The 25,128-nt window shown below is 53.8% G+C and overlaps 1 protein-coding gene across 1 annotated transcript in view; it reads right to left on the bottom strand.

The window, feature by feature from the left end:
* Window positions 1-12,969: 12,969 nt before the first annotated feature.
* PAK3 (p21 (RAC1) activated kinase 3) overlaps window positions 12,970-25,128 on the bottom strand; it is a 34,824-nt gene continuing 22,665 nt past the window's right edge. The window contains exons 7-14 of the mRNA XM_027877455.1: window positions 24,211-24,274; window positions 21,673-21,721; window positions 21,397-21,509; window positions 19,316-19,433; window positions 18,970-19,069; window positions 17,230-17,426; window positions 15,478-15,615; window positions 12,970-13,225 (exon numbers count right to left, since the gene is read on the bottom strand). Coding sequence (XP_027733256.1) covers window positions 13,136-13,225; window positions 15,478-15,615; window positions 17,230-17,426; window positions 18,970-19,069; window positions 19,316-19,433; window positions 21,397-21,509; window positions 21,673-21,721; window positions 24,211-24,274 — 869 coding nt within the window. The 3' untranslated portion in view covers window positions 12,970-13,135. The remainder of the gene's footprint in view (window positions 13,226-15,477; window positions 15,616-17,229; window positions 17,427-18,969; window positions 19,070-19,315; window positions 19,434-21,396; window positions 21,510-21,672; window positions 21,722-24,210; window positions 24,275-25,128) is intronic.

Genomic DNA, 25,128 nt, shown 5'->3' with positions numbered 1-25,128 from the left:
AGGGAGGAGGGAGGGGAGGGGGGAGGGGGGAGGGGGAGGGGGAGAGGGAACACTCCAGGCCCGGTTCGGCTGAGCTGGGTTGGAAATGATGAGCAGGTAAAAGCCCTCCTGAGCCAAGCCTGCTGATCAGTCACAAATCATTTGAAAAGCCCCAAATTGTAAGCAGCCCAATTTCCTCAGTCCATGGGCCAGGCCCACCTGGCTCTGTCCTGGTGATTAAGGCAGTAGCCAGGGCAGGGCAGGCCTCAGGGCTCCCCATAGAGTTGAGGGATGAAACCCCACACTAACCTAGCTCTCATCCTTCTGGCACTAACCAAGCTTGCTTCGAAACCGCCCTGCAAGGTAGAGAACCAGGAAGTACTATCATGACCATTCACGGAAGGAAAGAAAGGAGGCCCAGAAAAGGGTGGCCCCCATGCCAAGGCACAGTGGGCCAGAGATAGCAGGAGCTCCTCCAAGGCTTTGGGGGGCACACAGGAAGGAGGGGGATGGGAAACGATAGTAATAACTGACATTTATATAGGGCTTCCAACGCGCAGTGACAGGGCTTCTCACCAGTCATCATCGGCACCATGTTACAGATGAGGTAGGCGAGGCCTAGAAGGGTGAACAGGTCTTCCTGGCTCCCCCTCCGGTCCTCTGGTCTCTGGGCTAGCTGCCGCCTAGGAGCGGAGCTCAGATGAGCCTCGCTAAGGTGGGAACCCTTCGGGGGCCTTCAGGAGGCAGCTCTGGCAAGCAGGTAAGAGCCTGGAGTTGGGAGTCTGGAGGCCAGCTACAGCTACCTATTTGCTATGTGACATCAAGCAAGTCATTTCTTGGGAGGAAAACACTAGGCCCAGAGTCAGAGGCCCTCTGGGGAATCTCTGGCTCCCTCACATCCAACCAGTGGGAACAGGGCCCAGCTCCTTCCCCACTCAGGACCTCAGTCTCCCACCTGTGTACAATGGAGAAGGCTTTGACCCAGCATCCCTTGAGAGAGAAAACTCGAGGACAAGCAGTGATGCCCAGAACTCGCTAGGGCAGTGTATGAGGTGGGCATCACCTTACAGTGGCTCAGTCAAAGGGAGAGCTGGCACTAGGCAGGCCCAAAGCCACCATGCTGCCATGGCCACTTGGGTCACCTGGGAGGGGGGAATCACCCTATACTTGCAAAATCACTTTAATCTCTCTTTGTCTTGTAGGCCCTGGGTTGTGGGAGGGGAGGAGGGACAATGGGACCCAGTCACTGGTAGTCAGGATCTGGTATCTAGTTGTGCATTACTCAGGGTCCCCCACACATCATGTGCCCTGGGCTCTGAGGCTTTGGAGTCAGAGGGGGCCCCTCTGGCCTGTCCCTCGTCCTTCCATCCAGGCTCACCTCTTCCTCCTCAGTCCCAGGCAATGCTTCCCTGCACTATCCTGCCCTGCTTTCAATAAAAACCTATCAATTCCTTCATTCTCCTCCTTCAATGAGCATTTATTAAGCCACTTCTCGGTGGAAGAATCTGGCCCTTTATTTGGTTTTGTGCCTCTGGGAAGGGGCCAGAGGGGAAGGGACAAGCTAGTCCCTGAGCCTGGAGAGTAGAAGGGGGTGGCACAAAGTAAGCATTTAAGATATGCATCTAAGTGATAGGAATTTGAGCCTCAAAGCCAGCCAAAATGGACCTTTCTGCAGAATGCACCCTTCAAACACTTGGAGACAATTATCACGTCTGCCCCTTCCTCCCACCCCCCCCATGCCCCCAAGTTTCTCCAGGCTAAACATCCCCAGTTACTTTAACATGGACTCCAGACCCTTCCCCATCTTGGTTGCTGACCAGCTTATGAATTTCCTCCTCCAAATGTGGTCCCAAGAACTGGGCACCACCAAATATGGTCATTCCCCACCTCTGAGCAATCCACTGAGCTTCTGCAGATTTGTGACACTACCAGCTGCACAGAACTGAGCCATGCCCATTCCTGTTCCCTCCTTTGGATGCAGGACCTTAGACGGGGGCCACAGAAAGGCTTGGAGAGAGATCTAGGAAGCAGGACAATGCACTGACCAGAGAGGCAGACCGGATTCAATCTAAGCCCTTCATTTGACAGATGAGGTAACTGAGGTAACTGCAGAAGACCAGGCCCTTGCCCAGTGGCATATAGGAAGTAAGGAAGGGCCCATATTCGGCGTTCCTTCCACTGTCTCCCAAACGGCCCTCCCTGCCTTGGCCATTGGTCAAAGGGACAAACCATCCCCAGCAGGCATGGCCAAGAGACCAAGTCCACGGTGGCCTTCCACAGTGCCTGCTTGGGACACTGGCCCATTCTGGCTGAGTGGGGGCATTCAGAGTCGGCACAGTCCCCTGAGCAAGGCCTAGGCTTGCTCTGGACTCGCAGCCAGTGAGTGAATCTGCAGAGAGATAGATTTCAACCCCAAAACAAGCAGCTTCCTAACAGTTTGAGTGTTGAACAGTGGGACAGGCTGATTGGAAAGGCAGAGCGCCCCACACTGCAAAAAGCCTGTCTCGGTGATGGCGTACAAAGACAGGTGCCTCCTTCGCAGCCAGGAGTCCAGTGGGGCCTTTGAGGAGGCCTCTGCATAAAAGACCCCAAACTCAAGTGGGGCCTTAGCCTCCCCTGGATCCAGAACTAAGACTCTCTCTGGAACCGAGCTGGGCGAAGGACTGAGAAGCCTAGTCTGCTCTGCTGGGAAATGACGGGCTTGGACCAAGGGGGCCGCAAGGACCTTCCAGCTCAGCCATTCCATACAGCTCCCTTCGATTTTTTTTAACAATTTTTAAAAAGAATGTTTAATTTTTTAATGGCTGGGTAGGGATGTAACTCCCGGATTTGGCCTGAAGATGGCAATGTTGTCACGTGCCTGAGAGCCCTGTGGTCGGGGAAGGGCAACAAACAGGCTCCCAGTCTCTGGCAGCTGCCGTCCCCCCGTCGCCACAAGTTCAGCACCCTGGGGCTGTGGGCAGAGTCCCACTGGATGCACGCCCCAGCCTCGACTTCCCCCTCCCCACACCTCGGAGAAGGCCGCAGGAGTCTGGCATACAGTGGGCAGGAGAGTTCTTGCTTATTACTCTCACTGGGCTTTCAGGGCCTATCTGTGCTGGCCTCCGATGAACTAAAGCAGCCCTCTCTAGCCCCCCAACCCTCCTAATCTTGGCCCTGGCCAGCTCCCCTGTCCCTCGGGCCATCAACGAAGCAGAGACTCCAGTCCCTGGGGCTGGTCTCAATGGCCAGCCAATGTCAGCCCTCAGCCAGCCCTCTAAGCCCATCCCAGACTGGGAGAGGGCTTGAGGCACGGTGGGTGGAGCAGGAACCTGGAATCCCAACATCTGGGTTCATGTGGCCTCAGACACTTCCTCCTGAGGCCCCCCCCCCATCAATTAATTGGTTTGCCTTAGTTTCCTCATCTGTAAAGTGATAATACTAGCACCTGCCTAGTAGGGTTGTCATGAGGATTCAGATGAGATATGTGATGTGCTTTAAAGCCCTAGAGAAATATGTGCTAATTATCATAAATAGACAATTTCAATAACATAAAAATAAAAAGGGGGGGGCTATGCCATCTGTCAAGGATTCTATAGAAGAAATTCAATTCAACAAACATTCATTGAGTACTTTCTTTAGGGCACTAAAGCTCCAGGGGCAAAAGTGAACCAATCCCTGCCCTGAAGGAGGGGAGGGGAGGGTGATGCGACACATGGGGAGATGAATAATTCAGTGCCATTCTGGGATCCCTGTCCACCTCCTACCTCCCACCATCTAACTCACCCATTGGATCCTCCAGAGGACCATTACCCCACATTCAAGGTTCTCTGTGGGGCTGGACATAGCTCATAAGCCCCAACTGGTGCATTGACCTTATCTGTAGTCAGCCAGAAGTCACAATTAGCTGAAAGTCAAGGCTTTTACTGGAATTTAAAAACAGTGGCAATCAAACATCTCCCCCGCAAACCTTCAGTGTGCTTTCCCACAAATACACACAGCATCAGTGAGAAGAGTGGACACACAGCACTCACAAGTAGAGACACACAGGTAGGGAACACGTGGCAAAGGCTTGTGTGAGAAGACACAACTCACTTCTGACTCTGCAGAGATGAAGGGCCACTGATGGCCTCCACCAACTTTGGCCTCTGCTCCACAAGGTGATGCTAAATGAACCTGCTGGTTCCTGCATCACTGACTGTCACTCTGATGAAGGGTGTTCTTGTTGCCACCTCTAGCTTTGAGCCCAGTTGGCATCCTCACCTACAGCGCTGTTATCAACTTTCAGAATGGACTGGGGCCTACTCCCTGGAACCCGTAGTAGTCTCGGGCCTCCTCGGGCCAGTAGATCTGAGTTCCAGTGGCCAGACTCTCAGACTCCTGGCCTCTCTTGCAGACAGACTCAGCCCCACTGAGCAATGCCATGTGCTTCTGCCAATGGGAAGTGGGGGTGGGGAGAGAAATTGCTCCCTCCAGGCCTTGCTTCTGTGAAGAATAGAGGGACAAGACCTTCAAGAGCCAGCAGAGTCCCCCTCCCCCCACCCCTCCCCTGCCTGGGGTAGAGGAAAGGGCCCAGTATAGTGGTCACCAATTGTGAGGGCCTTCCAGTTGGAGTGGGTCACTTGCATATGAAAGGGCACAAAACCCATTGAGGATGGACCAAGACCTGGGCCTCTGGGGGGGGGGGGAACCTCCAGTTTTGAAAAGGGCCATTTTACAGCTGTCAGTGCTGAAAGGGGCCACACCCTTACATCTGGAGGTCACTTACTTGTCCCTCATAGCCCATAATTTCAAAGTGGGGGCCTTGCGGGTAGGGGACTCAGGTGACCAGGGGACAACCTCCTCAAGCCTCGATCGGCAGCTACAGGCCACCTGAGCTGAGCCGAACCCAGAGCTTCCCGGAGGAAGTGCACCCCTGGCATGGGGGACGGACAGCCTGTGCAAAGGCCTGGAGGGAGGGAATGGAAGAGTCGAGGATGACTATGAGATCTCAAACCTAGGAGCCTGGAAGGATGGTAGTGTCTCGGAACAATAATAATCGATGACTTGATAGCACCCTAAAGTTTGCCAAGCACCTGTATCATTTCATTAGTTTTACAACCCCCCTATAAAGTCAGACCTACAAATATTTTCCCCATTTTCTAGATGGAGAAACTGAGCCTCAGAGAAGGGAAACAACTTGCCCAAAGTCACACAGTCAGTGAACGTCAGCGATGGAATTTCAACCCAGGTCTGGCGCTCTAGCCACCGTTACTGTCACCTTCCAGGGTGTTGGGCACGTCAAGCTGGAGATACTGATGGCATGTCCAAGGGGAGCCGGAGCTCCACTGACATGGAAGCCGTTCCTCTAGCCACGTAAACACGCTGGAGGCCACAGTCCTGAGGCAAGGTATGGGCACCCCTTGGGCGGGCAGGGCAAGGCCAAGGCGGGGGCAAGGGGAGGAGGCAGCCTAGAAGCAACAGAGAAGACAACACGTAGCGAGCAGTCTGCGGTTCAGGTCATTTTTATTCACAAGCTTCAAACGGCAATATTTGTTACACTCAAGATACAGTCATGCACTAGCCATAGTCATCCTCCAGTGCTTCAAGCACAACGTCAAACAAGTTCACATTGGGGTCCGCCCCCTGCCCAGCCCCGCCCACCCAGCCCTCCTGGCTTCGGAAGAGGGAGAGCAGGTGGTCATGGGACAGGACAAGACAGGACAGGACAGCATAGGACAGGACACAGCCAACTCACATTTGCGGATGAAAGGAGATCCCTAGCTAGGCCCAGGTCCCTCCGGGAGCCTCCAGAGCCGGGTAGGCCAGGCGTGCCAGTCCCCGGGGCCAGGGCTGGGCAACTACTCACCTGGCTCCGTGTGGGGGCCCAAGGATAACTGAGATCTGGCCCTCTCAGCTGGGATCACATTTGACGCTCGAGCCACTAACAAGTTATAGGATTCGGGGGCTGAGCCCATCTGCCGAGCCCACGGTCAAGGGGTGGAGGCCCTGGATTAGGAATCTGGGTGACCCTGGCCAGGTCTCTTCCCCTCCCTGGGCCCTTGGTTGAAGAAGTTGAACTAGATCTTCTCTGAGGTCCCTTCCAGCTCTGCCATCCCATGATCCTCTGTTCCCCACACCCTTCCCTCCCCCCTCCCCCCAGGGGCCACTGCTCCATTCCCCGCAGACTAAGCACCTTCATTCCCAAGTCACGCCAGCCTAGAAGCCAAAGCTGAGCAGAGCCTGGGCTGGGAGGGGTCATGCGTAGAATCGGGACAAGCCTCCCCAGCCCAGGGCATGGCCTTGCTTCCTGAAGGAGAGCAGAAGCTTCCCATAGCCTGCTACTCCAAACCAGCCCCTCCCCCCCACATACCCCCACGATAAGTGAGGCCCCCTTCACCCACTGATAACTAGCTAACCAGGCCTCAGTGGGGGTAGGCCAACTATCAGCAGACCAGCCTATCGGGACTGTAACTCCTCCCCCCACCCCCCCACTCCCTCCACCCCTTGCCCCCACCCCCAGCCCCACCCCAGGAGTTTTTACCAGCCTCACCAGGCCCGTGGCTCACTAGCAAACAGAAGGTCGGATGTCAGGCGGGGATGGCTAGCGGGCCCTCACTCACTCGGAGGTTGGATTCGCCAGGTTAACCCTCCAGACCAGAAAGCATGGAGCTTCTAAGCCCTTGCCTGGCCACAAAGTAGAAGGTGGTTGGCCACACCCCAGAGCTCTGATGTTCCAGCCTCGGTGTTCACCTGGGGCAGCCTGGGATTTGCTTGGAATTGCCTGAGCTGAAGGAGCCGACCCAGCATTATTATATGCCGGCCAATATCCTAAGGTGTAGCTTTGAGACTGAACTCCAAGGCAGTAGATAGTGCCTGAGCACAGAAAAGGTACCATTCCCAATCCCCAGGCTGTAGACCCATTAAAATGGACTGCCAGAGGGTAACGTCTATGGACGCGTGCAGATGAACAAGCTTCCCAGCCACCAAAGCTGGCCCAACTGAAGATCGTAGGATCACAAGGCCAGCGTGGGAGAGGGAGTTACAACAGAAGGGGCATTCCCATAAACGAACCTCTTTTTTTGGAAAGTCTTCCCAAAGCACTGAAGGGGGCACGTCACTGATGGAGAGCGAGCAGACTCACTCATTCCTTCTGCAGTGCATGCTAGGAGATAGATGTGGGGCCTGAAGCCTGCCAGGCTCCCACTGTACCAGCCTGGGGCTTGCCAGCCCTGGCTGAGTTGACAGGTGGGAATGGCAGACTTTGCTCCTCACCATCCTGGCCCGGGGTGGCAAGGGAAGGGCCAGGGAATGCCACACAATAGGGCCAGCAGCACTCATACTTAGCGACCTCCAACTTCAAAGGGCTTCCCGCACACCTTAAAGCGGCTGGCCGAAGGACGCGAGTTCTCTCCCGACACTATCGGTAGCCGACACTACTCAGGCTAAGTCAGCTCCCTGACAGTCCCTGCGCTTCTCCTGCTCATCTCAGCCCACTCTGCAGCTCCTGCTGGCTCTCCTCACAACTCGAACCCTGCCTCCTGGGCCCAGGTAGAGAAGGTTTGCCTCCTCACCTGCCCCTGCCGGCCCAGCCATGCAGGGGACCCGGCAGCCACCTCACCTCCACATCACTGGAGCCCTAGTAAGAGTGTACAGAGAACACCCAAGGGAGTATTTGTTCCCAGTGAGGCTCTGCCAAAAAGCTGCCAAGGAAATTCTTCACTGCTGCAAAAGCCCATCTTTCAAACCCCCAAGTTCTGCCATCGTGGAAGCCCACGTCCTCAGAAGAAGGCAAACAGTGGGTGAGCCAAAGGTCAGTGGCCACGGAGAAGGCGAGCAGGCTGGGGAATGGCACGCTAGGAGCGGCAGCAGAACCACCAAGGATTCCAAAAAAGGACCAGAAAGAGAAACGGGCCAATCACATCACAAACGTCAAGGCTCCCAGATGGGCAGCCAAACACCAGCTTGGCGCCTGGCAGATGGAAGGGCCTCCGGAAGGTTGGGGACATTGCCCTAAGGGGGCTTTTCAAAAAGGCCTGGAGGGGCAGTGATCTGTGCTGGTGGGGAGACAAACCCTCCCACTGCCAAGCCTAAAATCATTTTGGTGAGTGAGCAGGGAGCACACACACACGCACACACGCACGCACACATACAAACACACGTGCACATACACGCACACACACATACACACATATTGTCTTTCTAGAAATTCTGCCTGCTGTGCTAAACCAGGAGCACTGCCAGCGCATGGCGGGCACCTCAAAGCAACACCAGCCAAACATGATGGAGTGCCAGCAAGCTCCCTCTGCCAGTGTCATTTGCCATCTGCCAATGTTTACCCACTCAGCCTTCAGTCCCATGCCTTCACTTCTGGGGAAATCAGCCCCACTTGACTATCTGGGATCCAGAGAAGAATTCTGCCTAGATGAATAAGAAATGGGACACAGAGGTGACAGGGACCTTAGCACCATGCCTAAGCATGCCACCTGAAGATGGATGACAGAGGAACTACCCACTTCACTTGGCCTCTCAGGTCACAGGCTCGTCACTCTGAGAACCCAAACCCCTTTCCCTTCTATCCTCAGGGTCCTGAACACAGAGCACACCAGTCCCAAGGGCGAATAGCCAAAGAGCCTGTGCTTGCTCAGCCTGGCGGCAGCCTCTCCCTCAATGACCAATGACGATCTCGAAGGCGCAACACGTGTGCATCGCCAAGCCACCTGCTGAACAGAGTGTTATGATGCTGTACAGGCCCAGTCTGGCCGGCTGCACTGTGGACCTCTTGTCTACACCTCCGCCAAGAGCTTCAGCGCCATCTGCTAGGCAGCCTGGTGTCGTAGAGCCCTGGACGTGGGGTCAGAAGACCCAGCTTCAAATCCCTGACTCTGCCACCAACTTGTTGTAATATCCTTGGACAAGGTATTTAACCTCTCTGGGCCTCAGTTTCCTCCTCTGTAAAATGGTGGGGGGGGCAGACTAGATGAGCTCTATGATCCCCTCCATCTCTAATGTTCTCTGCCTCCCTGACTCAATCAGAATAAAGAGCCTAATAGACAAAGAAATTGGCTTGTTACAGGCTGATCAGATTACAAAGATCCTTCTGCAAAACATGACGCTCTCCAATTCTCAGGAAACTCGGGCAACAAGAAGCTCGTCCCTATTAGAGAAGGATGGGTGTGAAGACCAAATAGTAACATAGAATCAGCTCACCAGAAAGAAATCGGAATTAGACAATCAAAGAAGAAATATTTGACTCAAGTCTTCACATACGGCCAGTAAGCGGCCAGTGAAAGAGCACAGACACACAGGGATTGACAAGGACAGACAGGCAGGGCCCACCGCCACCGCCGGCACCAGCCAGCGTGATGGCCGACCTGGGACTACGGCACAGAAGCACCAACTCACTAATTCACAGGGAAACATCAAGGTTCTTTTTGCTCAAGTCATCTCTATGATGCTCCTCAGCCCTCTCTGACCCTCCTGCTGCTGCCCCCAGGCCAAGTCAGGATCCCTCCAAGGCATCGGGAGCTGAGAGGCCCTAGAGTCACAGGAAAGAGCCAGGCAGATTCACCAGGGGATTAAGGAACTACAGAAAGAGGTGGGGAAAGGGGAAAAAGGTCTTTGCCATACAGAGGAAGGGATGTTTAAACATGTCAGATGCTAGTTCTTCAGCAGAATTTTGGCAAGAGAAACAGCTTATCAGTAATACTTCTTAAAAATATAAGTAGCTGTCCAACATCATGGAAGGATGGGTCTGAGAAAATGGATGAGTATCAGGATATCTCTATATGCACCGACATCCACTTGTCTGCTGGGACAACATTCCTAGAGACGTGGGTTGCCATTGGCCTCTGTGGTCAGCAGTTGTCAGAAAGGACCTTGGAGAACCCAGAAGAACAGCCATTTCTCTCCATGCAGTGACCTCAAAGATCACTGCTTCAGAGTCTCCAAGGAAAGGCCTCATGAGTTGTTCTTTCTGGTCAACCCAGGTCAAGGTTCTCCTCTACCCCCCGAGGATAGCACACCCATCTCTCCACTGCAACCCAACAGCATCTCATACCTCTATGGAAACAACTGACATCTATCACTGAGAAATACAAACACATATTTTCAACTGAAATCAAAATTAAGGCCTCTCATTAGCTCAAGCAGCTGCCTGGAATCTCCCCTGGCCCAGCCATCCTATCCCCTAGGGCCGAGTATACACACAGGCTACTCCAAACAAGGGATAGGACCACACACTTTCCTGGCTTTATCTGTTGCTTCTCTCCTTTGTATGTTTCCTGGGAGGTCAAAGTCCCTCAAACTTTATATTCACAAGAGAAATTAAGGAACCAGAATCCCCTCCCCAATGGGACAACTGACACCATGGGCTTAGCCAAAACTCCCCACAGACCGTGCTTTTGTTTCGGAGGATGGCTGAGTGTGTGGGCATAGGGATGGCTGGATGAAGGGTCAGTCAGAGGTGACAAGATGGATGGGTGGGTAGATGGATGTGTGGGTGGATCAATGAATAGATGAGTGAATGGGTCAATGGAAAGATAGATGGGTGAGTAGAGACATCTTGGATGGATTAGTAGAGGGATGGGTGAGCGTTCATATGAATGGAGAATAGATGGGACAGATAAATGAATAGATGAATGGATGGGTAGGATGGACAGACAAATGAGTGAATAGGAGATTGGATTGGTGGATGAATGGGTAAAAGTGCAGCACAGCCCAGCCCTATATCAGGTCCCAAAATCAGGAAGAAAGCTGAAAGAAAGGGCAAACAAAAAAAAGAATCCCACCATAATGAGCTATTACGGTGGCAGGAATACTCAAGACATAAATGCAGAAGAGGAGAGGGACTCCAAAACGTCTACAAGTAAAGGCTCAGAGAGGAAAACACAGCTTGGGCACAAACTAGAATTCCTGCAAGAGCTGAAGCAAGCGTTTAAAGCAGAGGTCTTAAAAATATATTTTTATAAATGGAATGAGAGTGCTTGAGGAAAAATTGGAAAAGAAATGAGAGCTTTGGAAAAGAGAATTGGAAAGGGAATGAATGGGTAGATGTCTGGGTGGATCATGGATGAATGGACTTCTGGATGGATGGATGGATGGATGGATGGATGGATGGATGGATGGATGAGTAGGTAGGTGAGTGAGCCAGGTGAACAAATGGATGGATAGCTGGATGTACAATTGGGTGAGTGAGTAGATACATGGTTGGATGGACAAATGGAGAGATGGATTTTTTTTTGTCTTTGTATCCCTGCTGCCTAGCACAGTGCCTTGCACACAGTAGGCATTTAATAAATGCTTGTTGGGATTGTTAATGGAAGATATACTACATGTCAGGTATTTACAGTGGAGATTCCTTTTGGGTATGGGTTGGGCTAAATGACCACTAAGGTCTACTTTGAGTCTGTGATTCTGTGAGTGGATGGAAGGGTGGACAGATGGATAAGGGATAGATGAATGCGTAGATGGGTAGGTGGAAGGATGGATTGATGGGTAAATGGATGGGTAGATGGGTAGATGAGTGGGTAAGTGGATGAATGGATAGATGGCTAGGTGACTAGGCCTTCATAATGATAGGAAGGAGTCCACAGACTAAGTAACCCTCACTTACCCCTTTACTCCCTATCCTGAATTCCCACACATTTCAACGCCCGACATGCTACAAATCTTGAGCCTTCTTCAACAGAAACCATGAGTTTTTCAAGGGCTCAGAAACCCAACTGTCCAAATCTTTTCAAGATGCCAGTGAGCTCAAAAAAGAAGCAAGTCCTTTCTCTTCTCTCCCATTCTTCCTCCTTCCTTCACTCTCTCCATCCAACCAAAATGTGTCAGCAGCTGAGTCTTTGGGGAGAGACCAGGAAAGAGTGCCACCCATGCCTCAGTGGGGTCCTCAGGTCAAATTGCTGAAGAGGAAAGATTCCCACTAAGGCATGTGCGCAGGTTCTTAGAATTCAAAGTTGCCAAATGGTGAACATGACAAACGCCTTAACCTGACACCCGTCTGGGGAGAACCCGGAGGAGGGGCAGCACTCACATCCATGTCCAGTTCTTAAAGGGACACGAAGCCAGCAGCAAAGATCCTGCCCCAGCTCACTAGGCGCGTGAGTGCTAACCAGATCTCTACTCACCAGATCGTTTTATTATTAAAAAAAAAATTCACAAATCATTGCCTTGCACAGTTATTATCAGAATAAAAATGATTCAGCCCTGTCAGGGGGGCGGGGAGAGGCTAGGTCCCTAAGTGCCACCACATATGGAGGGAGTCGAGAGGTAGCATGGAGATCTTTCGGGCGGCCCCCGGGATTGCCAATTCAGGGTTGGGCCCAGCAGGAACAGGCTTTGCCATGTGAATCTCTGCAACCTTCTCTAGGCCTCTGGGAACAGGGGAGGCCATGGGGGCAGCAGGGAGAAAGTACAACCCCAAAAGCAGGCCTTCCTCAACACGCTTACTTATCTTTCGCCTTTAAAAAATAAAATAAATGTGACAAGCTAACTTTCCCAAGGCAAATGCAGACTGAGAGTGAGACAGACCAAGCTGACCCAAGGAAGGAGGCCCTAAACTCGGGGGTGGGGTGGAAGGGGAAGGGAAGCAGGGTTCAAGGGCTGAGGTCACAGATGAGGTCTCATTCACAACACACTCATTCTGCCTCTTGGGGGACAGCCAAGCCATTATGTTCTGTCCATCCTACTGCAGGCAAACTGAATGTGGGAACGGAAGCCAGGTGGGCAGATGGGCAGGAGCCATCTGAGAGCCAAAGGGGCCCTTTCTGCCTTCTCTAATGCCAAAGCAGACCAGACACTGGGAAAAGCGACAAGCCAGGCATTTGACAAGGAAGTGCACGGGCAGCCAGCCCATGGTAGAGGGCTGCTCCTGGCTACTGGGGCAGCTGGTGGAAACAGCCAGGAGCCACTTCCCCCATAGCCCCGCTACTCAAAAGCCCCATGCAGCCCTGAGCTGGCTCCAGCTAGCAAAGGTATATGAGACGAGGGAGTAGGGGAAAAGGCTCCATTCCTAGGAAGGCAGGCTCAGCCCCCGGGCCTTATGCCCCTTACACTGGGGACATCCAAATTAGGTTTGTCTGTCTGTCTGTCTGTCTGTCTGTGCTGCAGCACAGAAAGTGAGGTCCTACAGTCTTGGGGGGTCCGGCTCTACACGCGCCAGGGCCAAGGCGGGTGAAGGCCCTCCCTCTCCTCACTAGCGGCTGCTGTTCTTAATCGCTTCTTTCGCGGCAAGGATCAGAGGAGTCAGGCTGGAGAGAGGCTTGGCTAGTTTTAAAAATGGATGCTGCAATAAAAAAAGAAAATATTGAGCATTATTGGGATGTCATTCCCTTCAACACCATAGGCCATTCTGCTAGGTCCCGTTCTGCTCCTTTTGGCTACGTTAACATTCTGCTGTGTACCATTATGGGATGCCCTGTTAATCAATGAAGAGTACTGGGTCCCCAACTGACGCAAGACCACAGGACCAGAGCCTGAGAGCTGTCTGCTCCAATCCTTTCATTTAACAGATGGGGAAACTGAGGCCCAGAGAGGAGAAGGGACTTGGCCAAGATCATGCAGGTAGTAGGAGACAGCACCATGACTTGAGCCTGGCTCCTCTGACCCCAAAGGCAGCATCTTTCCACTACCCGCCTCCCTGGGTCATCTCATGTTCTTCATTTTTCTATGCCTTCCCAGAACTGAGCACCACAGAGCTGGGACCTCAGGTGGAGGCCTGTACCAGTCATACCCAGACTTTCCCTGACTGCTGAGTTGAGTTTACCCGGGAAGAGTCTCTTTGGCCAAGAGCCACCCTCCTGACTGCCAAACCCGGTAGCCAGTTTCTTGTCTTCCTGCCTCACTGGTGCCTCAGCAGCTTGTGGCCCTGCTGAGAACTCCCTTCTCCGCTGCCTGGTTTGCCTCCTAACCCCAAGCCCGACTGTGCACAGCCATTGAGCCTTGGCTCTTCTCTCCCCACCCTCTTTCCACGTCCAAATGGACAGCTCCCAAATCTCTCTCTCCAGCTTCAGTCCCCTATCTCTGGGCTCAACATCTCCACGTGGAAAGCCCCCAGCTGCCCTGACTCAATGTGTCACAAACCTGACATCAGTTTCCCCTTGCTGCTGCTGCAAACACACACATAGGACTGACCCCCTATCCTGCACTCCTCGGTTCTGACCCTGTCACCCAGGCTAGAAGCTGTGAAGTCAACCCATGCACTCTCACCATTGAAGGCAATGGCTGGTCTGGGAGATGGTATAGACAAAGCTATCAGTTACTAGGCCCCAAACTACGTGCTGGACACATGGGCATGACTTCGGAGAGAGACTTCCCAAGCCTTTTGTGGGAGCCCAGGGATGCTGCTCTAGCAATGCCTACAGGCTTTGTCCTCTCACTCGGCCTGTTCACTAACCAACCAGAGGCTGCGGGCTCAGCGTGGCCCAGGCCATGGCCTGTTGGCACCAGAGAGCAAAGGGCTGGCTGGTGGCAAAGTCTGATAGCTTCAGGTGCTCACGGAATCCCAGCAGGGAGATGCTGAAAAAACTCTGGCCCCCAGCACTGGTACTGAAGTTATGATAGCTGAACACAGGAGTCTCACTACACTCCCCAAAGCCGAGGAATTAAAGACACAGGGTCTCAAAACCTCTGAGACAAAGACTTCGCCCCTTGCCACTGCAAGGCTTCACTGCCACAGGTGAACTCAGACATCAGGGTGCTTTCTCCGAGTCCACAGGGATGCCCTGTGTGAGTCACCTCGGGAAGATTAAAAACAATAGGGAGCCAAGACGACGGAAGATGTGACTGGGGGGCAGGAGGCCTGGGCTGGCTCTAGTGCCACATTCAAGGTCCTCCTCTTCTGAAGAGGGGACAGTGTGGTACCTGGGGGGAAAAGTACCCGCTCTCAAGCCAGAGGGCCTGGAGCAAAAGCCTTCCTTTTTACACATGTGACCTTGGGCCAGTCAGGGCACTAAAGATATTGCTAAGGCTAACGTGGTGCTCCTAGGACCCTTTGATACTTTCTGGACTTCAATTTGCCCATCTCAGAAATGGGAGGCAGAGAGGTGGACTTGGAACGTCTCTAACGTGCGTTCCGGCTCTCACATCCTTCGGCTCTAGTCACAAACCAAGCTGAGAAAACCCACACCGAATCTGAGGCTACTGAGCCCCTACAAAATGGGATGAGGGCATTTAGAACTGGCCACATCGCACAAGGCATTGAAGCTGTTAGAGAAAAAGCAGGCTGACTCCCTCCCTTTCCAGGGCAGGAAACTGAGACCTGCCCGGTGAGGGCAAGTGACATGTCCAAGGGCTCATGGGCAGGAAGAGGCCAAATAAGGACAGAGAGGCAGGTCCTTGGGTCTTTGCTGCCATGTTGGCTCCACGAAGAGCCAAAAGCTTTTTCTAGAAGAAAGGCCCCACTCTGCAAATAAAACCTCCCCTGAGCAATCCTTCAAGCTACAAGCATCTGCCGAGAGCATACCCAGGGACCCAAGCAAGCAAGAGGGCAGGCGAGGGGCCCTGCCATCTTTCTCATTGTCCTTCTCCGTGGTTTACCTGCAAAAGCTCCTTGGCAGACCCTCGCCGGTCCACATCCATCTCCAGGCAGCGGTTTAAGAAATCTCGGAACACAGGGGAAAGTCTCTCAGGATTCTGGAGCTCCGGGGTGCCATTAGTTGCTATGAGGTACAAGGCCTGGGCAGAGACAGGAGACAATTAGGCAGGAGAGCCTCTCCTCCCTGAGCTCAAGGGGCGCTCACACCCAACTCCATGAGGACTCCAAGGGAAGGCTCTTTCTCCTCATTTTACACAGGAGAAGACCCAATATGATTAGCCCAAGGGCCCACAGCTGGCAAAGGGCACCGGAGGCGGGCTCTAGTGCTGGCTGGCTCAGCAAGTACCCACCATGGCGGGTGCTGGCAACACAAACAAGAAGGCCTTTCTACTTCACCTGGCAGAACCCTAGGATCAAGACTCTGGAAGGGACCTCAGAAGGCAGCTAAGCCAAGCCCCTCCTTCTACAGAGGACAAAACTAAGGCTCAGGGAAGCACTATGTCGAAGGTCACGCGGTCCACAGCAGGGCCAGAATCCAAGCCAAAGCACAGCCGTTAGAAGGACCGAGGGGAGCGTGCAGGACAGGCCACAGGTGAGACCACTTCCCTCTGCACTTCCCCACCCCCCCCCACCTTCTCTCTAATTGTACCCCCCATCTGAAGCCTGCTAGAGCATGCTGCTATGTCCTGGGAGGGCTGGCTTCCCCTTCCAGGCCTGCCTGGCCAGATCTAGGTGAGACCCAGTTAATTCCCAGGAATGGGCCTGGCCTGGCCCTCTCCTCTTTAACAGTTGGCAGTGGGGCACTGAGCCCCAGTGACTAGCCCATTCCTGGGGCCCATTGCTGCATAGGACCCCTCCTACCTGTCCCTGCTTCAGTCCCCACGTTGGAGGTGGGAGGTGTTGGAGGCAGCCAACATACATCAAAGGGAACTGTCTGTCCACAGTACACAGACAGGGCCTCTGACTCAGGAGGAAGCCATGGGAACAGGGCCTCGAGGGAGCCTCTCTGAGCTGCTTCCCTGTGGGCACAGGAGCTTACAAACACCGAGGCAAAGTCCCAGACAGGGAGCCTGAATCTCTGGGCAGAGGTCAAGCCCAGAGCAGGAGGCTGTGACCCCTCAGGCCCAGAGAGGGCTTTCTCTCGGCTCCTGGCCCAGCCTGGCTAAGGCCAGTGCCTGCAAAATGTTCGTGGGGCTGAGGCTCCACTGCCGTAAGCCTTCCCTGCTACAGCCTCTCCAAGCTCTAGCTGCTCTGGCTGCAAAAGCTCCCCCTCCCCCAGGAGTTGGCCAGCCCCTTGGACACGAGAGCCACCTGCCGCCACTGGGCCCAGACTCCAGACTGGCGGAGCCGCCCAGGCCCTTAGAGGCCATCTCATCCGGTCCACTCAGCTTAGCAGAGGAGGACACTGAGGCCAAGAGAAGGCAAAGAACTGGGCCATGGTTCCACAGGCAGTTGGTGGGAGGCCTGGAAAAGTAGATTTACTAGCTCTGAGGTACCTTCTGGACCTGAAATGCATGGAGTCAAGGAATGACCCCTCACCAATGTCAAGTGCGTCGCCAGGCAAGCCCGGGCTGGCCAGCATTGAGTGCCTGCAAGCCCAGGCTGAGGAGATGCCACTCACTGCTCAGGAAAAGCTGGAGGGAGCCCTTGCATACTAACTGTTCGGGGAGAACCAGCCTGAGGCAACTTTGGCCCCAACCAAGTCTTGAGCCGTGAGCAGGATGGCAGAACAGGGGAATCCTTATCCCACTTACCCGGAGTGGATTTTCATTCAGGTATGGGGGCTCGCCCTCCACCATTTCTATGGCCATGATCCCAAGGGACCAGATATCTACTTTAGGGCCATAGGCCTTCCTTGTCACCACTTCAGGGGCCATCCAGTAGGGGGTCCCCACCATGGTACTCCTTTTGCTTTGTTCAGGGGTGATCTGGGCACAGAACCCAAAGTCGGCTGCAGAGAGAAGGACAGTGTTAGATCCAGGCCTGGCCGTGAAATGTGTCCCTCGCCCCCCTACCCCCCCCCAAAGGAACACTTCCAGAGCATGATGGGACTGCCTCAGCAGGCAGCGCACAGGAAAAGCAGCTCACCCTGGGCTTGGGTGGAGGCTGTTCTTAATGATCCTCTACCCAAGAGAAGCCCTGTGGCCCAGCAGTTAAAAAGCCAATAAGAGGTGGGGGTTCAAATCCCACCTCTGACACACACTGACTGGGTGACTCTGGGCAAATGACTTGATGTCTCTTAGTGCTCCAGAGTAAGTGCCCACCTGCATTGGTAGAGGGACTTCCCTCACCTGGGAGTGCCCTCTACCAGAAAAATCACAGGCCCAGTCCCTGTCACTCTCACTCTCCAAACTGGATCCTTGAGCAGACAAAGCCAGGGGAGGCAAGTTTGCACCAAAAGGGGAGTCCCTTGGCTGTCAGTGACTGGGAAGGAGCAGTGAGCTGGCAGCCTCTGGCCTGCCATGTCCCTTTTCTTGGGATCCTCATGGAGTCTGGATGGTCCCAAGCCTGGTAGTGGCTTCTGCCAAGACAGGGCAAGTGCCCAGTGTCTTCTGAGCAGGTCCTGGAGTAGCCTGCTGAGAGCCAGAGGAATGAACTCAATACCAACAATCCTCAAGAGGCTAGGCCACAAAGCACATCCGTGGCCGTGCCACCCTTCCTTGGGAGGGGAAGGTTCCTCATCCGAGAGTTTCCTCTACCTCACTGGGAGGTGGAAGTACAATCATCCCCATTTACAGATGAGGAAACTGAGGCCAGGAAAAGAGAAGGCTAAGGGATCCTAGATCCACAGCTCCCCTTCTCCTCTGCTCCTCACACAAGTCGGCCTCCTCTGGGGATTCAGGATCCTCTCCGAAAAGGCAAGATCCCAGGTTCTGTGCCACTCAGGGCCACCTCTGAGGTCACCTGGCCAAAGGGAACTCAGGATGACCCCCAACTTTCTTGAAGTAGAGCCCTGCACAAGGGGAGCTGCCCAAGGGGTCTCCTTGGCCCTGGAGTGCCCAAGCTCAAATAAGAGTGGCGGGGAAATTCCATGATTCCAAGCCAGTTTTGAGGATGAAAATTTGTCCCAGTAAGTACCGTAGACTCAATCACGGCTCAGCCAAGACTGAAAGGATTTGGTCACCCTATTTGTTAAGCTACTCTGCGGGCATGAACTAGGTGGGATAGCCTGGGAAGCCAGACTCCTGCTACGGAACCATATAGAGCTACGGAAGCTGGCCAGCCCTACGCTTAGCAGTCTGCACCACAAGCTTCCATTCTGTTCCATTTTTGTCTCTGTATCTGCACACCTGGCACACCGGAGGTGCCTCCTGAATGGAAGTGAATGGAACCAGCTGGCTTAGAGTGGGGTGCGTGGAAATGGAATGCCTCGATGCCCTCGCCAAGGCCCCAGATCTGCCAGCTTCTCCGCTCTGGCCCCTCCCGCTTTCCAGCGGCTTCTCGACAACGGCAGGAGCTCCCCGACAGCCCACCCACACCCCCTGGGCACCTACTCAGCTTGACTGAGCCATCCATCCCGAGAAGAATGTTGTCACTCTTAATGTCTCTGTGGATGACTTGGTTTGAATGCAAGAAATCCAAAGCCTGGAGACACTGAAGCAAAAACACTGTTAGTTAAAGGGTGCCCAACACAATCCCCGCCGGGGACGCCCCTGGGACCCAAAAAGCCCTGCAGGAGGCCTCCAACCCCGACCCTGGGGAGAGGTGGGGGTTGGGCCTGGAAACGATGGGAAGGATACCCTGGAGGAGACTGCCCGTTCTGGCGGCCGCGGTCGGTCCGTCAGCCTACGAGTCCCTCGAAGGACTCTCCTATCCTGGGGGCATGTCTTAACCTCTCACCTCTCTGCAGACAGCTGCTATCTGGCCTTCATCCATACAAGTCTCCGTGACGACATCAGTGAGAGAACCCCCAGCCAGGTACTCCATCACTACCCACAGCTCATCGCCCACCAAGTAGCTGTGAGGAGCAAAGGAAGGGACGGGGCTAAGGGAGGGCCCCACCACAAATCCAGCACAACTGGATTAAGACTCCAAGGACGTGGATTGAAATCGAGAATCTGCTATTTAGTATCTGTGGGACCTCAGGCAAGACACTTCATTTCTCTGGCCTGAGTTTCCTCATCTGTAAAAGGGACCAAAGGACCTCGAAGGTCCTTTTCCACTTTGACAATCCATGTTTTATACTCTAGAATGATGCTAAGGACAAGCTGGAAACCAAGGTGGCCCCAAGGCCCAATGGGTGCCCTCTGGAAAAGACATGAGAGAGAGGAGAAAATGGGAAGATGGGAAGGCCAGTGTTCAGGGCAGCGGAAGGGCAATGAGCCTCTGGGAACAGGCAGTGAACCCTGGCAGTGGAGACTGCCCACCTGGATAATTCCAGCTTAATCTGAATTCTTCACAGGCCAGATTACAAAGAATCATGCCCCTCAGAGCTGGAAGGAAGACTCCTCTGAGACCATCTAGAGAGTAGCATGGGGCCTAGTGGAAGTATTGGGTCTACAGTCCAAAGATCTGGTTTCAAACCAATGTGACTGAATGGGCAGGGGCAGACCCCTTCCCTGCCGTTACCAAAATCCGGGAGGCCGAGGCAGGCGCTCGCCTCTCTTCTCTCACAGGGCCCGGAGGCAGCCAGGTTTCTTTAAACTAGCAGACTGACTGCATCATCATGAGGGAGAGTTCGAGACACAGGCAGGGCCTGGATATAAGTGCACAGCTATGGCTGAGTCTGGGTTTCCAGGTGTGTTTGTCCCCAGGGTGAGTGAGGTACGTGTCCCGGGCCCTGCTGGGGCACAAGGGCCCAGACTGCCTCAGAATATTCTGAGCCTTTCTCTCTTCTCTTGGTGTCCCAGGAGTCTCAGAAGCTCAGGGCCTCCATTTCCTCTGTGTCATAGGAAAGGTTTGGCCTCATTGGTGTCTGCGGTCCTCCCCACTCTAAGCTGGCGCCTGCATGATGAACCTAATCCAAGACCCCGTCAGCTTACAAAGAAGGTAACTGAAGCCCAGGAGGAAGAAGGAACTGTTCCAAGGGCCCATGGCCAATGACGGGCGGAGCCAAGACCGGACCCAGCTTGACACAGACAGGCCCGACTCTGTTTCCCTCCAGATTCTCCCAAATGCTCTTCTCAGGGAAGGCTGAGCTAACTAGTGGGCATCAGGCTCATGAGTCATGGGCAGCATGTGGTGCACCTGGCTGCTAGAGGTCAGCTGCCCCACAACCATTATCTTGAAGTGGTTCCCAGCCAGGAACTTACCTGGCTCACAAAAGCAAAGCCCACTTTGGCCCTCTCCTGTCATGGTCCACGCTACCATTAGCCTGGTAGGAACAGGGGCCAAGCCTCAACCTAACCTATGGATCATGTGCTTGCCTGGGACATGGAGCCTTCCCCTGGACTAGTTTCCCTCCCCCTGTGCCCTTCTCTGGGGCTACCCATCTCCCAGGCCTAGAACTCACGACCAACTCAGAGAGAGTCCGTGACCACAAAGCCAGGTGTGCAGAGAAGCACCCCGGTGTCTAAGCAATCTCATTATTCTGAGAAAACTCCCCTAAGGGTCTGGGTTTGGGGCCAAGACCTCACTCTCCACACGTGGGGCAGGCAGCTGGCTGTCCACCGAATTGGAGAAGGCCAAAATGGGAGCCTCCATAGCACGGGGGCTGGAGGGCCGAGCTCGCAGTCACCACGAGCTGGGTTCAAAGCCTGCCCCCAGTAGTTACTACTAGCTGTGATGCCCTGCGGCAAGTAACATCACCTATTGGAGCTTCAATGTTTCTCACCGTATAATAAGGCCAACAGCACCCACAGCCCTTGCTGGGAAGGGTGTTGGGAGGCTTGCTGGAGGCTCTGTAGAAAGGGTGCCTATGGTTAGGCCAGTCACCAGGCCCACCGGCACACCACCACTGCCCCCAGCAGAGAGGTGCTTACCTGTCTAAATAATTCACAATGTTGGGGTTCTTATTTTCCCTCATGACCAGAATCTCGTTAATAATTAATTCCTTCTTGGGCTGCTGTTGCAGGTTCATCTGCTTTATGGCCACCTGAGAGGACATTGGAGACCCAAGCATGAATGTGATCCAGGAGGGCCCCCCTCCCCACCAGCCTCCAAAACAATCCCAACATCTCTGGAGAGAGGGCTGTCACAGGGGCCTGAGGCCAGGTGGGCCTGGGCTCCCTGCAGACTGGTTAGAAGGTAGCACTTACCTCTTGTCCTGTGGCGATATCCAATGCAGTATAGACAGTACCTGATGCCCTGGGGGGTGGGGAGAATGAAGAAAAGAGTTCAGTGACGGGGCCCAATTGTTTGCCTTTCTGCCCCTTGGAAGGAAAAGGAGGGATTGACAGTGCTCGGTGCAAAGCCCTACTCCAAAGTCCTCCTTTCTCCTCTGGGACCGTGGCTCCTCCAACCTTGTTACCTCCACCCTTCATTCCCCCCCCCCCCCCCCCGGAGGAAGTTCTCACACCAGGCTCCTCATCTTATCTAAGCTTTCTCTCATCTGCTGCGTACAGTATTCAATCAGAACTTACTCTCTTTGCCTCTAAACCCATCTGGCCTCCTAACATCCCTCTGGCTGGCAAGATGGGCATCACTGGACTGCATTCGCTTTTCTGGGTGGCCACTTTCCCCTCTGCAATCTCTCCAACGCAGGGTTGGCCTTACTGCTTTGTCAGTTATCTCCATTTCCGAACATGTTAACAGGGTGTGTGCCAGCCCCCCTGCTCAAGAGGGTGCTCTCTCCACACTGCCAGGGCTCAGGAGGCCTGACCATTGGGGGGCCCCAGTAACAGTGACAGCTGGCATTCACAAAGCACTCACTTTCTCTTCTCTCATGGGTGCCTCCCAGCAGCCCCAGACACCGCTGTCATTTGGGTTCACACCCTTGGGGTGCACATTCTTCCTTCTCCCTCACTCCCCCACATCTAATCAGTTGCCGGCTCACAAGACCAGCGATCCTGGGCTGGAAGGGACCTCGGAAAGTGCCATTTTCTAAGGGAGGGAACTGAGGCCCAGGACGGCCAACCAAGGTCACACATGGGATGCCTCAGGTTTCAGGCTCTGATTCTAGCACCTGGGAGTCTCCCTCTAGGTTATCTCATCCGTCCATCCTCTTCTCTCTGCTCACAGTCACCTCAGCACCTCTCCCTAGACTACTCCAAGGGCTTCTCTCCCCTCTATTCTGTCCTCCTCGCAGCTGCCAAAGCCCAAGTCTGACTGAAATGTTCCTCTCCTCAAGAAGTTTCAGGGGCTCCCTACTGCAAAGTCCTCTGGCTGGCTCCGACCACGCTTTCCGGGCTGATCCCACATTGCTACCCCCGACGTTTTCAATTCTCCAGTCAACCCAGCAAGTCATCTGCACTTCCCAGACCCAATATTCCATCTCCTGCCTGCACACCTTTTCCCAGACCTGGAATGTTGTCTCTCCGAGCACCTTGGAACCCCCAGCTTCCTTGAAGGCCCAGATCAGGACCCACTTCCTTTATCTCTCCCATGGTTGGAGCTACCCTGCTCGGAATTCATGCTGGACTTACTTTGTAGACATCTTGGAGTGATATATGTGTATATGCCCTGTGTATATGGTGTTATTCCCAGAGAGAGTGTAATTTCTTTGAAGGTAGAGATGATTTTGTTTGTTTTTTGTCTTTCTGTGCCCAGTGCCTGGGATAGAGCTTGGCACATAGTAGGTACTTAATGAATGCTTGTTGGATTGAACTGAATTGACTGCCGGCTGAGTCAGCCCATTCTCAGGGCAATACCACTGACTTTCCATACCCTCACTCTGTCTGCTTGGGAGGAGGGAGGGACACAGACAGGAATTACATGGCAAGGGGAGGGGAGCTGATGTGAGGAGTACTGATGCCTTTCACCTGAGGAAAGGAGGGTACATCTATACTAGACCCTGAAGCATGGCTAGCTTCAGCGGTGGAGAGTTCACTCCCCACCCAGGGGCCCCAGGAGGCAGCAGAGGGCAAGCCAAGAAGAGTGGCTGGCCACTAGCACAAAGTGGTTGGGGCCTGGTCAGTTGTTGGCCACAGGGAGGGGGGCCGGCCACCAGTGTGGCCAGTCTGAAAGCAGCTCAGGATTTAGGGTGGAAGGGACCTTGGAGGTCAGGAAGTCAAGCTACTGAGCAATGGGTCCATGGTGGTGAAGGGACCTGCCCAGGGTCTCCCGGCTAGTAAGTGCCAAGCCTGGGGGGTATCCACCCAGCCCAGGCGCTACTGGCTCTAGAGGTTCTCAGCATATGCTCTGATGTCTGGGACTCAGACAACCACCAGATCCCAACCCTGCAGGGATGCTGAGACCAATCCCCTGCTTTGCCCCCAAACTGTCTCCTAAGTAAGTTCTGTGTGCACATACCCTATGCCCTCCTGCCTCCAAGTTTTGGCCCACACCACTGCTCAGGACTAAAATGTCTACCCTCCTGTCCTTTACCTGCTGACTTCTCATCCATCTTTTAAACCCCTACTCCAATGCCACAACTCCTCCAGGAAGCCCTCTCTGCTTATTCCCCCTCTCCCACCACCAGTCCACCATAAAGATCATCCTTTCCTCTCCAGCACCCTCCTTAGGTAAGAAATACCACAGTGTTACCATTACCGGGCCTGCTGCTGCCAGAGGCCCCTACTAGACTGGGGGCTGCTGGGAGCAGCCTTACCAAAGTGGGCCCCAAGTAGGGCTGCTGCTTAGCCAGCCCCCCATACACACATACGCACTCCCTACAGTAATTGCAGGAACTCACTCACCCTTGGCCAATTTTTTCAAATCTCGTGTACTTCTTCTTGGGATCCCCAATGCTCACGATGCTTCCTAGGAGGGAGAAAAAGGACGAAGACCACAGGCTGGTCAACAGCACAGGGGAATGAGGCCCCAAAACCCCTAAGGGGTCACTGCCCGGCTCAGGGAACCACCCAGGGGAATGAATGCCTTGCTCAGGGCCTCAGGCTGCTCCTCTGGGAAATGGGAGCAATCGCAACCTGAGAAAAACAGCTGCTCTACGTTGAGTCCCCTTGGAGAGTGGGAGGCAGGAGGCTGGGGCTCTGGGCTCGGCTCAGGATGGCCTCGTTTAGACCCTGTCACTCTCGAGTTCCATTAATCTGCTTAGCCCCAAGGGGAAGCACCAGGAGCAGTGGGGTTAAAGACTTAGGCTCCATAGAAGGAAAAACTTCTCAGCTGAAGCTGTCCCAAAATGGAATGGGCTGCCTAGAAGGGTAGTGAGTTCCCCGTCCCTGAAGTCTGCAAGCAGAGGCTGAATGAGCATTTGTCAGGGATGTCACAGAGAGGATTCCTACTTGGACTATGGGTTGGAATAGAGGAGGGCTAGTGGAAAGAGCAGGTAATTTGGAGTCAGCAGAATCGTGTTTCCATCCCAGCTCTACTATTTACTAGCTGTGTGACCTTGGGCAAGAGTGTGGGGTAGCTGGATAAGGAGTCGAAGGACCTGGGTTCAAATCCTGGCTCTGCTGCTTGCTACCTGTATGATCATGGACAAGTCACTCTACCTCTCTGAGACTCAGTTTCCTCATCTGTAAAATAAGAGGGTTAGAATAAATCAGGGGTCAGCAAACTATTTCCCATGGGCCAAATCTGGCCAGTGCCTGTTTTTGTACATTACCAGCTAAGAATGTTTTTTACATTTTTAAATAAAGTTTTATTGTATTTAA

Source organism: Vombatus ursinus, unplaced genomic scaffold (genome assembly GCF_900497805.2).
Source record: "Vombatus ursinus unplaced genomic scaffold, bare-nosed wombat genome assembly UNPS02004268.1, whole genome shotgun sequence".
Lineage (NCBI taxonomy): Eukaryota > Metazoa > Chordata > Mammalia > Diprotodontia > Vombatidae > Vombatus > Vombatus ursinus.
The sequence above is the reverse complement of the archived record's forward strand: the minus strand, read 5'-3'. Positions and strand labels throughout refer to the sequence as shown.